Source organism: Sciurus vulgaris, assembly GCF_902686455.1.
Source record: "Sciurus vulgaris genome assembly, chromosome: 8".
NCBI classification, from domain to species: Eukaryota; Metazoa; Chordata; class Mammalia; order Rodentia; family Sciuridae; genus Sciurus; species Sciurus vulgaris.
In genome coordinates this window covers 142,624,763-142,638,840 of record NC_136468.1, presented here as the reverse complement: position 1 = coordinate 142,638,840, position 14,078 = coordinate 142,624,763, and the positions used below count along the sequence as shown (strand labels likewise).

Here is a 14,078-nt window from a genome sequence, read left to right as displayed (position 1 = left end):
CTTCTGACTTAAAAGGAAGCACTTTGCTGGGAAAACTGACTAAATGTCTTGTGGGTTTGAGGAGGAGTTTATGCCAAACTTTGGCCTCATTTAGCTTGGAAGGAGACAGAAAGCTACAGACATCCAGAGGGGGACTTTAGTTTAATCCTGATAGAGTCCAATTCGATATTTTTTTAAAAATGAATGATTGTTAATGATGATCCCCGGGGTCCCCTTTTCCAAACACCTTTCATTCAGGCAAAGACCTCTAAATATTATGTAAAATATGGTTTATAATATTCACATATACAAAAGCAACGTGCATATCGTCATGGGCTCCTTGGGTCTACAAACATAATCTTAATTATCCAAAATTGCCTGCTGAACTCTTCTGCGGGTTACAGACTCTGGAAGCGTGTGACCACACAAACCCTTTCGCCTTTCCATTTCTCTCTGACCCTGGCAGGCTCAGGCCCGTCGGACCCAGAGGCTAGGTGGAGCGGCAGGAGGCCGGGGGCATAGTGTCAGCCTCCCCCTACCACTCAAAAGAAAGGGGCTTTAAGTTTTTCTCCTGGGAACAAAATAAAACAGATAAAAACACATGGGTAATGAAATCGGGTGCTACAGAAAAGGCTTTAAGAGTGAGCTTCCTGCAATGGGGTGGTTTTCTTGCTTCCTTCAGAGATGTCTGAACTCCCCTGGAATATTCTATCTATTCTGCAGTTAACCGAGGATGCAGATGTGTCTTAGACCCATGCAGACGCCCAGGTAAGCTGAAATTTGCTGTCACCGGGGCAGGGCCGTGGAATCTCTGCACACATTTTTCGGAGAACTAAGTTTTCGTCCAAGCCGTAACAACGGGCAAAGAGACTGCTCTGGGAGGAGAGAGATAAAGGGAGGGGGGAACCCCGGATCGCTGGAGGAGGGGGTTGCCACCGCCTGCTTACCTTCCGGACTTGGTAATGACCATCTCGGTGCCCCGCTTGTGGAACTGATCCCAAAGTTCTTTAGCCTCCAGGTGCACCTTCGGATCGTCCTCCACCTCTTCTTCGGGCTCGATGGTCTTCAGAGGCCTCAGATGCGCTTGGGGCCCCAGGGACGAGAAAGGGATGCCGGTCTCGGCCGCCCCCACCAATTGATCCATGATCGGCTTGGCCAGGGCGCCGGGCAGCGAGAGCGCCGCGGCGCCGTTGGGAGGCAGCGTCAGCGCGGGGAAGAAGGGCGGCTGGTGACCCAGCACCGCGCTCATGGCGAAGTCCGGCGCCCGGTGAGGTAGGAACGGATGGTAGGCCATGCTTGTCCCAGGAATAACCGGATCTCTCATGGATAGGCTCATCCACTCCAGGCGGGGACAAGTCCGCAGCTGCTGCCTGGCTTTTGGTTGTTGTTTTGTTGCTTTTGGTTCAACAGCAGCACATAGTTTAAAAAAAAAAACGCAAAAAAAAAAAAAAAAAAAAAAGAGGAAGAAATCACAACTCAATCACTTCAAAGAGAGGGGAAAGTGTCTTTTGGGGAGGGGGGATGCCGCTCTTAAAGAGGACGTGGCGACAAATCAGAAGACATAGTCGCTGGGGTGACAGTCCTTGTGCCTTGTGATTTTAAAAAGCCGCTCCAGGAAGTCGGTTTCGGAAGCAAGGAGAGCGAGCAGGGTCTCGACTGGCGCCTGAGCCTGGCCGCTGAGCTCGAAATAGACGCTCCAGCCCTGGGTCCCCGGATTCGCTCCCCAGCCCCCAGGTCCTTTGTTGCAAATGCGAACGCTTCTCCTGGAAGACTTTCCCCCTTTTCCTCTTCTGCCCCCGCTTCCTATCTTCCTCTCTCTTTCTGCAGTTGCGCTAGACTCGGCTTTAACAGGGAGCGAGGGCGCGGAAAAAGTCTCTTTAAAAAAAAAAAAAGAAAGAAAAAGGAAAAAAAAAAAAAAAACCACACGCGCACACACACAAACGCGCGCGCGCACACACACACACACACACTGATTTAAGCCTCTTCCACCAGCGCTATCAAAACTTGAACTGCACACTGGCTTCCGTTCGCCCTCCTCCTCCTTCCTCTGCTCCGAGCGAGCTCCGGAGGGTGTCTCGGCTTCAGTCCGACTCTGGCCGTGCTCTTCTGCAGCGCCTCTTCCTTGTCCTCAAACGTGAGCGAAATCGCTTCCTAAATCTGCGTCCCGGCGCGCAGGGCAGGGAAGCTTTGGAGGTGGAAAATGGAAAGGAGGGAGAGAGAGAGAGGGAGACGGAGTAGGCGAGGCGAGGCGAGGCGAGGGAGGGAGCGAGGGAGGGAGCGAGGGAAAGCGAGTGCGAGCTGCTCGCCACCCTCCTCCGCCTCTAGAATTCCCCGGGCGTCTGCTCGGCCGCTCTAGAAGGTCGGGCTGCGCTGTGGGCTGCGGGGAGCCGGAGGCCTCTTGATTGGCTCTTTGACGCTTTCGGACCAATTGTGTTGCTGCATAGGCGTGGTTTTCACAGGTCGAGTGCTGGGGGATAGAGCCGAGTTATAAAAAGAAGGTGTCGGAAACTGTAACGTCGCAGCGCCGCATCGGTACTACTGCCTGTCCTGTGAATATGTCAACATGATCAGAGGGAGGGCGGGAGCCACTGGGGAGTGCGCGCACAGAGTCGCCTCTAGGTGGCTTATCGAGAGATCGCCGCAGCCCCTGAGCTCGCTCGCTCTCGCTCAGCCCACGTCTGAAATGCCTCAGTCATCCAGCCCGGGATCGAGGGAGGAGGCAGGGCCAGGGAGGAAGGGGAGGGAGAGAGGGAGGGAGCAAGCCGGCCGGCCTGCCGAGCCAGGCGAAGAGCGCGCCCGGGCGCCGGGCAGGGGCGCTCGCCTCTCGCGCGCTCGCCTCGCCTCGCCTCTCCGCCAGCCGCTGCCGGTTCTCTCTCCAGCTCTCCCTCTTCCTCCGACTCCGGGCGAGCGGAGCGGGCGGCTGAACCTCCCGCGAGCTGGCGTTCGGCTTCTGGGTGCGACAAAAGCCGGCGGCAGCCGAGAAGTGCGCGCAGAGACTCCAGGCTGCGGCGCTCTTCAGCCCCACGTGGAGCGGAGCTCCGCCTGGCCGCCGCTAAGTAAGGGTCCCCGAGCTCGTGCATCTTGGTGCGGGTCTCCCCTACATCTGGGCTCGCGGGAACGGGAGCACATGGATGCGGCCAGATCTCCGCACCTGAGTGCGTGGGCCCCTCTCCACACTGCCCCACCCGCGGCCATGTGCGGGGACCCAGTTGCCCTCGGTGCCTCTGTACTGTAACACGCGCCGCAAAACACGTACACGCAAACATGTCCACAGCCTGCGCCCCCGGCCTGTCTGCGCTCACTCTAAGCCGTGGTCTCTGGATTTTAGAAAAATGCATTGACCGACCCTTTTAAATCTCGGCTTCCATTTAGATGCGGGCTCCCGGTCATTCTGTCTGGATGCGTGTGTTGGGGGGCGGGGAGGCGTAGAGGGGAGAATGGAGACTCTGGACAAAGTGAGTGCAGCGACCAACTAGGGTCTGGGCCTGTCCCTTTCAAGACGCTGCTTTCACCTCGGGGGTCAGCTCCTGGTGGAGCCGCTGGTTGGGGGAGGTGCGCCAGCCTCCTATCATCTCCAGGCATCGCACTTATCTCTCGGTGTCTCAGGTCTTTCTCCACCCCCAGGACTTATCTCACCAGAAGTCGGGGGCGAATTTGTAAAACAAACCGTGAAACGCCCCCACCCCAGAGGCGAGGGGACTGGTTCCAGTTCAGGTAGGGTGGGGGCCTCATTGAGGGCGACAGGGAGGGAGGCCAGCAGACCTTACTGATCTGGCCTGTCTCCGCATTGGTTACCGCATCGTGACTCCTGTCCGGGTCAGAGCATTCATTCTCCCAAACCCAGAGTTCTCCCTTCGGGATGTGGGGTGGGCAACCAGGCCGCCCCTGATTAGATGAATGGAAATCTTGACGAGGCTCTTCGACTCCTACTGAGATGTGCCTCCCGGTGTAGACAGGGAACGGAGAAAGGGCTGATTTCCGGGCCTAGGGGTTAAGGCGTGCTGTCTGTGTAGACCTGCAAAGTCCTCTCCTACATTTTGCTTTGTCCACCCCTTTCCCCAACACCCCAGCTTCCGGATCCCAAGTGGCAGCTACTGGCGGATAAAAATGCTGTGCCATTGTGGGCCAACCGCCTGGAGATAGGGGAGGAACTTTTGAGGAGACAAGCTTTTACAGCCTCGCATTTTTGACGCACATGGTTAAGAGCGCTTGGCGCCAGCGCTGAGAATTCTCTGAAGTCACCAGAGAGAATAGAGGCGTTCTGTGAACTTGGTCTGGCTCGCCATCTCGCCCCTGTCTATCCCTTTTGGTCTGTTCTATCGGTCTCTCTGCCGGCGGTTAAGGAGAGAGAAAAAAGGGCAAGCAAAGAAAGAAGGCGGCCCAGAGAGGTGGCTCTGAACGCCCCCTGGAATCCTGGAGGGTGCAAGAGGCCAGGCCTTCCCCCTCCTTACACCCACCGCCGAGGTCACTGCAGGGTTTCGGGATTCTCTGGAGGCAAAAGCCACCCCCTCCCCCATAGTGCTCTCCGCCCGGGCCTGGGGCCCGCTGGCCGCGCTATCAAGAGCGGCCCCAAATCCCGGAGATCTGGTTTTGTCTGCACTCGCCGGCCAATCTCTGCCCTGTCGCGTCGAGTGGAAGGAGCCAGGCAGCAGCCTCGGCGTGGCCGACCCCTCCTCACCCACCCGGTGCCCCGAGGGCCCACGCACCGGGCAGGGAGACGTGGGTACGGGTGCCCAGCACCTGGCCTCCCGTCTGCTCTGAACACGGGAGGGCAGCTTGCGGGTTTTACTTGTAAACATCTCGACCTGCTTTGGGCTCCGCGGTGGACCTGGAGCGATTTCTGACCCTCACCCTGCCCCCCGCTCCCCGGTGGCCTGTTTTTGTCTGGAGCTCTCATTTAACCCAGGGGTCACCCCAGTTCGCCACTGCTGATCCCTGCCCCCACCCCAGCGCGCAAGCCAGGCGGGGTGAGAGGAAAGTTTGCGGGGTTCTGAATCGAAAATGTCGACATCTTGCTAATGGTCTGCAAACTTCCGCCAATTATGACTGACCTCCCAGACTCGGCCCCAGGGGCTCGTATTAGGCTGGGAGGCCGCTGTAATTCTGGGATCAAAAGCGCGAAGGTGCGAACTCCTCTTTGTCTCTGCGTGCCCGCCGCGCCCCCCTCCTGGTGGGTGATAAACCCACTCTGGCGCCGGCCGTGCGCTGGGTGATTAATTTGCGAACAAACAAAAGCGGCCTGGTGGCCACTGCATTCGGGTTAAACATTGGCTAGCGCGTTGCGAAGCCTTGTGCCAGGCCTGGCCTCCGGGAGGACCCACAGGCCCGCGCGTCCCCAGCCCTGGCTGCAGAATCCAGCCGCTGGCTGTGCGCGGTCTTTTATTTTATTTTTTTCCCTTCCTGCTTTAGACCCTGGATCTTCTCTCCCTCCGCCTCATGGTTCATGAAAGGCACATGGGAAACGTTGAAGGAGCCGGTTCCTCAGCAGAGCCCAAGAAGAGGGTGTCTTAAGAGCTGGAGAAGGGAGAAAGGGACCCAAAATCTGGGTCAAAAAAGGACCCACCTACGAATCTTCTTGGTGTCCCCCAAATACTCCTCCACCTTTGGGGGAAAAAAAAGTTTTTGCTTAATTGTAGGCCTGGAATTTTAGAACAATACGTTTTTAAAACTCCTGTATCTGTCATGCCTGCAGCGTTGCAAGCAAAAGAGTCATGTGTGCACATAGGCGAGGGTTCGGGATGGGGGCTAGAAGCTCCTATGGGGAGGGGACGGGGAACCAAACCGAACCAACTGTGCCCAGGTCGCAAAGGAGCTAGCCCTGCCGGCGCGATGGCCGGATTCCTCTGCTGGGTCCCACGTTTCGCCCATGGTATCGCCCACCTCTGACTATAATGGATCTATAATGGGGACACATGAATCCTTTTATGATAGTGTTTATCTGAAGCTTCCAAAAAAAAAAAAAAAAAAAAAAAACCAGAGGTGGGGGCCTGCATGGCGGGTGGGCGGGGTCGTTTACTTTGGCGAGTGTGTCCTAAGTACTCTCTCCAGCGTGTGTGAGGTCTGGCGAGGGACGGTGACACTCTTGCCTATTCCCTCTTAAACCTTTCACCCCGGTTGGCGGTGGGAGCCCTTTGCAGTCCAAGGTGTCGCCCTGCGGGGAGTTCTGCAGATAGAAGGGCCTTGGTGTCGCTCTTGGGGTCTGAGGCCTAATTAAGAAATTTCCTAATGGGTGAGGGGGGATGGTGCATATGTAAACGTGTACTGGGGAGGGACCTTCTGGCAGCCTGGCAACATGGAAGTGGCTCCATTTGTGCCCCATACCCAGGTGCATTTGCTCCTCCCATCCTTTTGATAGTGACAAGCTTTGAAACTGACTAGGTGGCATCCTCTTTCAGGTTCCATTCCCAAATGGGGATGTGATATTCTTATCCTGGATCCCAGTGAGAGAACTCCGTCCAGAGCACCTAGTTTACAGTCCAGGGTTCCTCCTGCCTGTGCTGCTAGCACCCCCAGGCCACTGCTCTCCACCCCAAGCCTCAGCACCCCTAGGCTATGCCAACTCTGCCTTGCAGTTCTGAACCCAGCTTGGGGGTGGGGGGATTCCTGGGCAGACCTGGAAGACTTCCTTTTCATCCTGGAGTCTTGCAATCACTCCCCCTCACCTCCTGCTCCCCGAAGTTTGCTTTGAGAGCTTCCTTCCTCAAGGTCTGGCGTTTGTTTCCCTGGGTTCACCCTAAGCTCAAGCCTCCTGGCTGGACCGGACGGGGTAGAATCTCTCACCTTTTGCTTGTGTTACTCTCTTTCTCTCTCCCTCCTTTTCTTTTGGTCTTCTTTGAATGTAGGTGTGGGCTCGTCCTTACTCTTTTCTTTTACTCTCCTTTCTCTTCCCATCTTTGCATCTAACTTTTGCTTGGTTTCTATTTCTCCTTGTCTGTCTCAATCTCCCAGCCTTAATCGCCCCCTCTCCTAACTTCTCTATTCTCTCTTCCTCTCTACTTTTCTCTGCCTGTCTTGGTTCTTTCTAACTCAGTGTCCCCCCTTCTCTCTCTCTCTCTCATCTTTTCCAGTAACTGGAACAGACTGGATATACTCTTCCTGGGGCCGAGGCAAACATCGTCCCCTCACTTCCCTGGCTAAGAAGACACAGTGCGTCTTAAGAGATAGAAAGTGGTTTGGTTCATCCGTCTCTGGGTTGGAAGTTGCACTGGGTCCTCTTGGCTTCTCCAAAGTCACCTCTTCCTGGAGTTGGCCCCATCCCCGCTCCCTCTGCGTCTTGCCCACCCCAGTTGCTTTCCAGGTCAGGAGCCCAGGGCGAGGCGCTGCATTCCAAGCTTCTGCCTTCCTCCAGCAGGACAAAGCTTTCCTGTAACACATATTTCTCTGTCCTCTGACATCCTTCTAAATTATTGATCAGGGCGATTCAGTGCAAGAGTCTGAAGTGTGTGAGAGAGAGGATTGTCAAAGTTGTCTCACTCGGGGAAGCAGTATTTTTAGTACAGAGACTCACTTTGGCGCCAGTTGGTTTATGCTGTTTCTAGAGCATCATTCATTATACCCTCCATCCGTGCTCTCTCACCTCCTGCGAATAAGTATGTTTTTGGTAGAGGTGAAGTGAAAAGAGAACACCCTCTGTGTTAGTCTCATTAGCACCTACCTGTCACCAGAGATCACCACCCTGCAAAATGGCAAATTTGTCCATGGTGACTTATAGGAGTTAGAAGAGAAGTGGAGAAGGTAGGGATGAAGGTGTGTTAGGGAGGGCACTTTTACACATCTGTGAAGGGCTTTTCCTCTCTCCCAGGAGAAGTAACTAATTGTGGTTTCCTAATTTCAAACCAACCTATCTTCAATGCAGTCTTCAGTGTGTGCTTTATCCAATTATAAAAAAAAGAAGAAGAAGAAAGAAAGAAAATGAAAATACTTAGTCTAGCAGAAATGAACGCACAGGAAGAGGCTGGAAATTTTCCCTTTCCTTTTTTTCTGACCCAGCATCAGCAAGATGCTGGCTAGGGCTGACTTCTGCCCCAGGCCCTTTGACCATGCCGCATCTTGCTTACTTCACCATCTTCCCAGATTTTTCAGCTAAGACAGATAAGGGTGTAAGTGGCCCAGCAGTGATTGGTGCCAGAATTTTGTCTGATGGGTTTGGGGGCTGGGGACAAAGTATTTTGAGAGGGTAAGAGGAAAAAAAAAAATGACAACACCCTCCCAGCCTTACCGAGAGAGAGAGGGTGACGCTTGGACAGGCGTTTGCTGTCATTAGATTCTTTCCATTGTTATTGGTGTTATTGATGCCAGGGTTGTAGGGACATTGGGGTCTCACTCCCACGGGCAGAGGGGACAGGGAGGTCTGTCAGAAAGAGGGCATGGCAAATTCAGTGACCGCTACTGTCAGGAAGGTTGACAGGTCAAAGAAAGATGTCTCCTCCAAATCTGCTGAACTAAGTGTCCCCTTCCAGCCTCAGACACGTTTTCTCAATTTGAGCACAATATCCATTACTATTTCCCGTACTGAGTTTCAGTTAAACAGGGCGAGAGCCCAAGGTTTGCTGGTGTGGGGGCTTCTTCATCTGTTTCCAAGCAGGACACAGAAGTTGGACTTCTGTTTTCCCTCTCAGTTCTTTCTGTTTTCTTCTGGAGCTTCACCTCTGCTCTTGCACACAGCTCACCTGCGTCCCTTCACGGACTATTTGCAGCTAGGTTAAAGGAAAGAGGGGAGGTGACCACCAGGCAGAGGTGTAGCTAACCTTGAGTGCCACAGCTTCAGAGAGGGCTTTGCCTACTCTGAGTGGCACAGAAATTGGGGGGGTGCTCCTATGAAGGGTTCCAGATTTCCCTGTCTCATTAAACACTGATAAAAATCCTTTCCCCCCTTAACAAAATCTAAACTTTTTAGATCTTCTTGCATTCCTGGGACCCAGGATGGTGGTCCTGCTTCTCTGATGTGTGGCGGATGGGGCGTCGGGGTGGAAAACCTGCTGCAGAGATTAGGATATGGGTCTTGGATTCGGGATCTGGAGTCCAGGCCAGGCCTGCCACCGATCAGCTGTCCTACAGCCAGGAGGACTCTCTGGCCATAGCTGCTCCTCATAGACTTGGAACTAAGCCTCAGCCCTTCCACCCCCTCAGCCGCCTGTGATCACAGACCCATACACCCAGGTAACCAAGCCGAGGTGCAGCTGCACCTTTGTGCTAGTGTTAGTTACCTAACCACATGAACAGCCTCCTCCCCCTGTCACCAAAAGGAGCTGAAGGCCTCAACAACGTGACTTTATTTCCAGTTGTGGTTTGTCCCTCCCAACCCAACCATCCCTGCCTCCCAATAAGACATAATAAATTCTGCATATTTTAAGTATCCTAAGCCCGGTGGGAGGTCTAGAGTGTAGCCAGTGGTCACTGGACAGTTGGTTCTCTCCTCTAGTCCCAGGCTGAGGTGACGGTAGTGACCTGAGAGATCCCGGAAGCCCCTGAAGTTCTCTTCCTTGGGGTTGGGTACAATGCGGCTGGAGAAGAGTTTCTTTTCTTTCCTTTTAAAAAAATGTTGTTTGTCTTTTAGAGAAAGGAAAGAAAAGGAAGCAGATAACATAGAAGACAAGCGAGGGTGCTTCTGCTCTGGTCCCCAAGTCTCCACTCATTTCCTCCCCAAGTCAAAATCCTCCGGCAGGCGGAGAGGAGTCTCCAGGACCAGGACCCTACCCTCGCCTTCCCTCCATGAAGCCTTCCTCTTTTTCCCTGCGAATGGCAGAATCTGGGCACCAGGAAGGAGTTGGGAGTGAGGCACAGCCCGGCGCCCGTTGAGATTCTTTCGGGGATGGTTGCCGCTCCGCTCTGGGGAGATCGCCTACCGTCCCCCCCTTACCCCGGTTCCAGATACAGACGTGGACGCGCCTCGGTGCGGATCCAGGCCTGGCCGAGCAAGGAACCCGAAAAGACGCTCCCCGCCGCGGACTGCGCTCCCGTGGCAGCACGGAAGGGGACAGGGCCCGGATCTTGACCACACTGACCCGCAAGGGGAACAAAGGGGTCTGGGACCCACTGGCCTTCGCCCGCCCTGGGTCCCGACGAGGTCCCGACGCTCCTGGGAGCCGGCGAACGGCGGCAGGTAACCCGGCGCTGGTTACCTGCCTTCGCTCTCCAGCTACCGGGGCGGGGCGAGGCGGGCTCCCGGGGCGCGATCGCGGGAAGCGCGGCCCAGTCCGCGAAGCGGACGTCTTCGCTTTTTGAGACCGAAACCCCAGATTGCAGGCATTCAAGGAGAAGCCGCTCACCGGCCCCTGGCGTCCCGAGATGTGTTTTTCAGCACGAGTCCTATCGCCCCCTCCCTCTTGTTGCCAAGAACAAATCGGGGGTGGATGGGAAAGACCCGGGCGGGGGGTGTACCAAAAATGAAAGAGAAATATAGGGGATGCCAGACTAGATCTCTGACTCCCCGAAGTGTTGGGACAGCAATCGATCGCACGGAGAGGGCCTCCCGGGAGAAAAACAGGAGCTCCGGAGGACCAAGTGGCGGGGAGAGAACCCTGGAGACTGGCGCGGGGCGGGTGGAGGGAGCGTTCTTCTCTCCACCGCTGGGGTGTGTTTTTACGTTTTCTTAGCAGCCAGATCCATAAACAGGTCAGCCCTGCGCTGCAAGCCCAGGGAGCTTCAGTCGGTCTCCAGCTTCTAGAACAGACGCCGGTCTTTCCCACCAGTCGGCCCTGCCAGCTAAGCGCGAAGGGGGGCGGGGAGGAGGGGACACGGCCTCCCACTTCTGACTTGCAGGGTTTGCTTTTGAAATGGCTCCTCTTGTCTTCAGACGGTAAAATATGAGTTCCCCACATGTCAGAGTCTGGTCTTCTGGTACCTCTGAGCACGGTTTGGGGAGGGTGGGGGTGGCTGCTCTAATTACCGCTGATCTGGGTGGGGGTGGGGCGGGGGGATTCTCTCTTTTCAGCCCAGCCCTACTGGGGTGCCGGGACGCATTATTAAACCCAGACGCTCGGTCCAGGGGTTGGGGCCATGCGGAAAAGATTTACAATTAAGCCAACTGGGGCCCAATACAGTCATCCAAAGTTTGCAGGTGTAAATAATGCCTAGGTTTTTTTTTTTTTTTTCCGTTCCAAGCGACTTCATCTCCCACCCCCACACCACCCTTCCTACAACTATAGACCTTTTGAGAAAAGCGGAGAGAAGGGATCGTGCGGCAGAGTTAGGATTTTCCTATTGGACAAGTTAAAATGTGAAGTGGCATTCACTTTGATGCGCGTGTATCAATGCCGTGAGTAACCCGGATGGGCTTGTCCATTTCATTTCTCCATCTAGAATTGGAGAGTCAATGAGAGGTCTTTTGACCCTAGGTTTTGGTTTTCTAGAGACACCGTAGTTGAATGGTGAAGTTTTTTTTTAGTCGTGGAGATTGGGTAGAGAGGGGTAAGGAACCCAGGAACTCCCCTTTGATCGGGATATCTGAATATTGCCCCCAGACCAAATCTGGAGGAGAGGTGGGCCTGGCTTCCTGGGGAGAGTAGAGCCACGATTCGTTCTAAAGCGTCTCTTTAGATCTTCCTAATGTTTGGAGAGTTCGCTGAGCCGTGCATGGGTCCAACTTTAAGCTTCCATTCCATTGCATTATTTAAATGTAAGAGAATATGAATGTGTTTCTAAAATGTTCTTTGTGGGTACAAGTGTGTACATAGGGACATTCCAAGTAGCCCAGAATGTGAAATTAAATCTCAGATTAAAAAATGCATTGCAGTCACACCCCACGGGCAGACTCCTATTTGATCAATATAGACAGAGTTAAATTTGCTTTGCAGCTCCGCAGCTACTCCTTTTCTCTCGAAGCAATAAAGTCAGTCTGTTACAAATTACCAGGGAATTGGAGAATATGCCCCCCCACTGTTGTTCGATGTTTTTAGTCTCCCACTAACCCGCTCAATAATATATGTAATATGTGTGTACACAGGCACTTTTCCAAAAAATTAGCGATAACATTCCGGGTGTATGAAGAGTGGCGTTTCTCCTTGCTTTGCATGTAAGCTCCGGTGCACGGCTCAGTTGCCACTCTGGAGACTCAGCACGAGGGGGACTGACACCCACCGGGGCCTCGGGGAGGAAGTTTTCTAGCCCGTGGTGCATGTAAGGGCAGGGCGTCACGGCGCCCGACTCCAGCCAGGATAAGGTCATAGGTGTAGAATTAGGAAGGCAGGACTTAACTTGTCCGAGGCGGAGGGAGATTGCAAGCGTCAGCCAGCCGGGATGGAACACCCGCCCCCCACCCCGAGCCGCCCCAGCGAAGTTTCCAGGCAGGGGTGGTGCACTTTTCTTCCTCCACCCTTTTAACAGTTCTTTGCCAAGGCACATGATGTGCTTAAATAAAGGGGAGGGGGCTTGATGACCCCCAATCAGTCTTCACCAGAGCGAGAAGCACACTAGGAAGCGCAGAGTTGGAGGTGCCCGGCTCGGGGAGGGATGGAGGAAGGACCCATGGCCCCTTGGAAATCAACACACTTCGCTCTTGCAAAGGCTCTCCTGGACTTCGGCGGAAGATGACCTTGCCGTCTGGCCGCTGGATGGCGCTCCGGCGAGGTGCGACTGGCAACAGTCCGCGCCCTCCAGCGCCTGAGCGAATCTCCCAGGGCCCATGGGGTGCGGGGAGGGGCCCCGCTTTGAGCCTCCGCGAAGGCAGTTCCAGACACATCCGGAGGTCAAAGTTTTTCTTGGAGGCTGGGACTGGAGAGGGTCACCCAGAGTCTTCCAAATCTGGAGGGGGGGACGAGGTGGACTGGTGAGAGCCGGGATGTGGGGAGAGTACCCTTGGGCAAAAGAGCTTCTCATGGCTAAGGCTCCACCTGCACTAGCTCCGCTTTACCCGGCAGAGAGAGAGAGAGAGAGTGTGTGTGTGTGTGTGTGTGTGTGTGTGTGTGTGTGTGTGTGTGTGTGTGTGTGTGTGTGTGGTGGTGGTGGTGGTGAAGAACGCTCCGAGATGCAAGAGCACAAAATTCTGAAACTCACTGCACTGTGCCCCTTTGCTGGATCCCCACGGCTAGGGTGCAAATTGGAGTGGCTGTCCTGACCCAGGATCAGTCTGAATTGCACCTGGAATTGGGAACCACAGGGCTGGGCTGCACTCCACCTTCATGACTCCTCAGTGATAAAGCTCTAGGGCCCCTGGGGGAGTGGACACTACCCATGGCCAGCTGTCAGGGACATCTGGGAAGGTTCTCCATCAAGGTGATTCCAAACACTGGCTGTTTCTAGGGAGCTGTGGGCTATGTCATTGGGAAAAATAAATTCATTCAACATGAATTGAGTGTGTGCTGCCTACCACCACCAGGTTTTACCTTTAGACTTTATGGTCCTGTCAAAAGTTACTTAAGCTGGGGGAAAAAAGAAAACAACCATAATCTAAAAAAGAAAATAATGGGACTACATGGTCTGGTAGGAGAGTCTAATATTAGGATTTCAGGAGGGATGGGACTCATTTCTCCAAATCTGACCACAGTACTTGGCTCAATATAGTTGTTAGCTAAGGGAATGAGCACAGAGGACACTCTCCCTGTATTGGGAACAAAGCGACTGCTTTCAAAATGCATTTAAAGAAAACCAGTATCAAACTTATTAGCTGTTGCTCAAATGGATTCCGATCCACACAAGACAGGGAAAAGCAGACCTGGTCTAAGCTGGTAGCAGAAAGTGATGTTTGGTCTAAGAGAGAGAAAAGTCCACTCCATCATTCCACAAATATTTACTAAGAGGATTCTGAGAGCCACGTATCTTTGGGAGGGCTGGAGACTCGGTGAACAAAAGTTCCTTTCTGACTTGATGCTTGTTGTTCTGAGTTTTGTTTACTACAGCCAAAAAAATACTATTCCCATTATGAAGATGGGTTAGAATGAGGTCCAGGAAGGGTAGCCAGGTAGGAAGGAGGCTGTTTCAAGGTCTCAGGGCAGAAAGGCCCATCTGAATTGGTCGCAGCTCTCACGGCTGTGTTGCAGAGGTTATGCTGGGTGGTTCCCGGTCCCCAGAGGAGACAGCATCTGAAAACTGTGATGGCCTCCTGACGGGCACCAGGAATGAACAAGTAACCAGAGTCTTTGGACCATGGTTGTCCAAAGGAT

General features: G+C 54.1%; 1 protein-coding gene across 2 annotated transcripts in view; it reads right to left on the bottom strand.

The window, feature by feature from the left end:
• Positions 1-14,078, bottom strand: part of TBX3 (T-box transcription factor 3) — a 90,874-nt gene that overhangs the window by 11,540 nt on the left and 65,256 nt on the right. For both annotated transcript variants that reach the window (XM_079151870.1, XM_079151871.1), the window contains exon 2: positions 927-1,374. In XM_079151870.1, coding sequence (XP_079007996.1) covers positions 927-1,315 — 389 coding nt within the window. In that variant the 5' untranslated portion in view covers positions 1,316-1,374. The remainder of the gene's footprint in view (positions 1-926; positions 1,375-14,078) is intronic.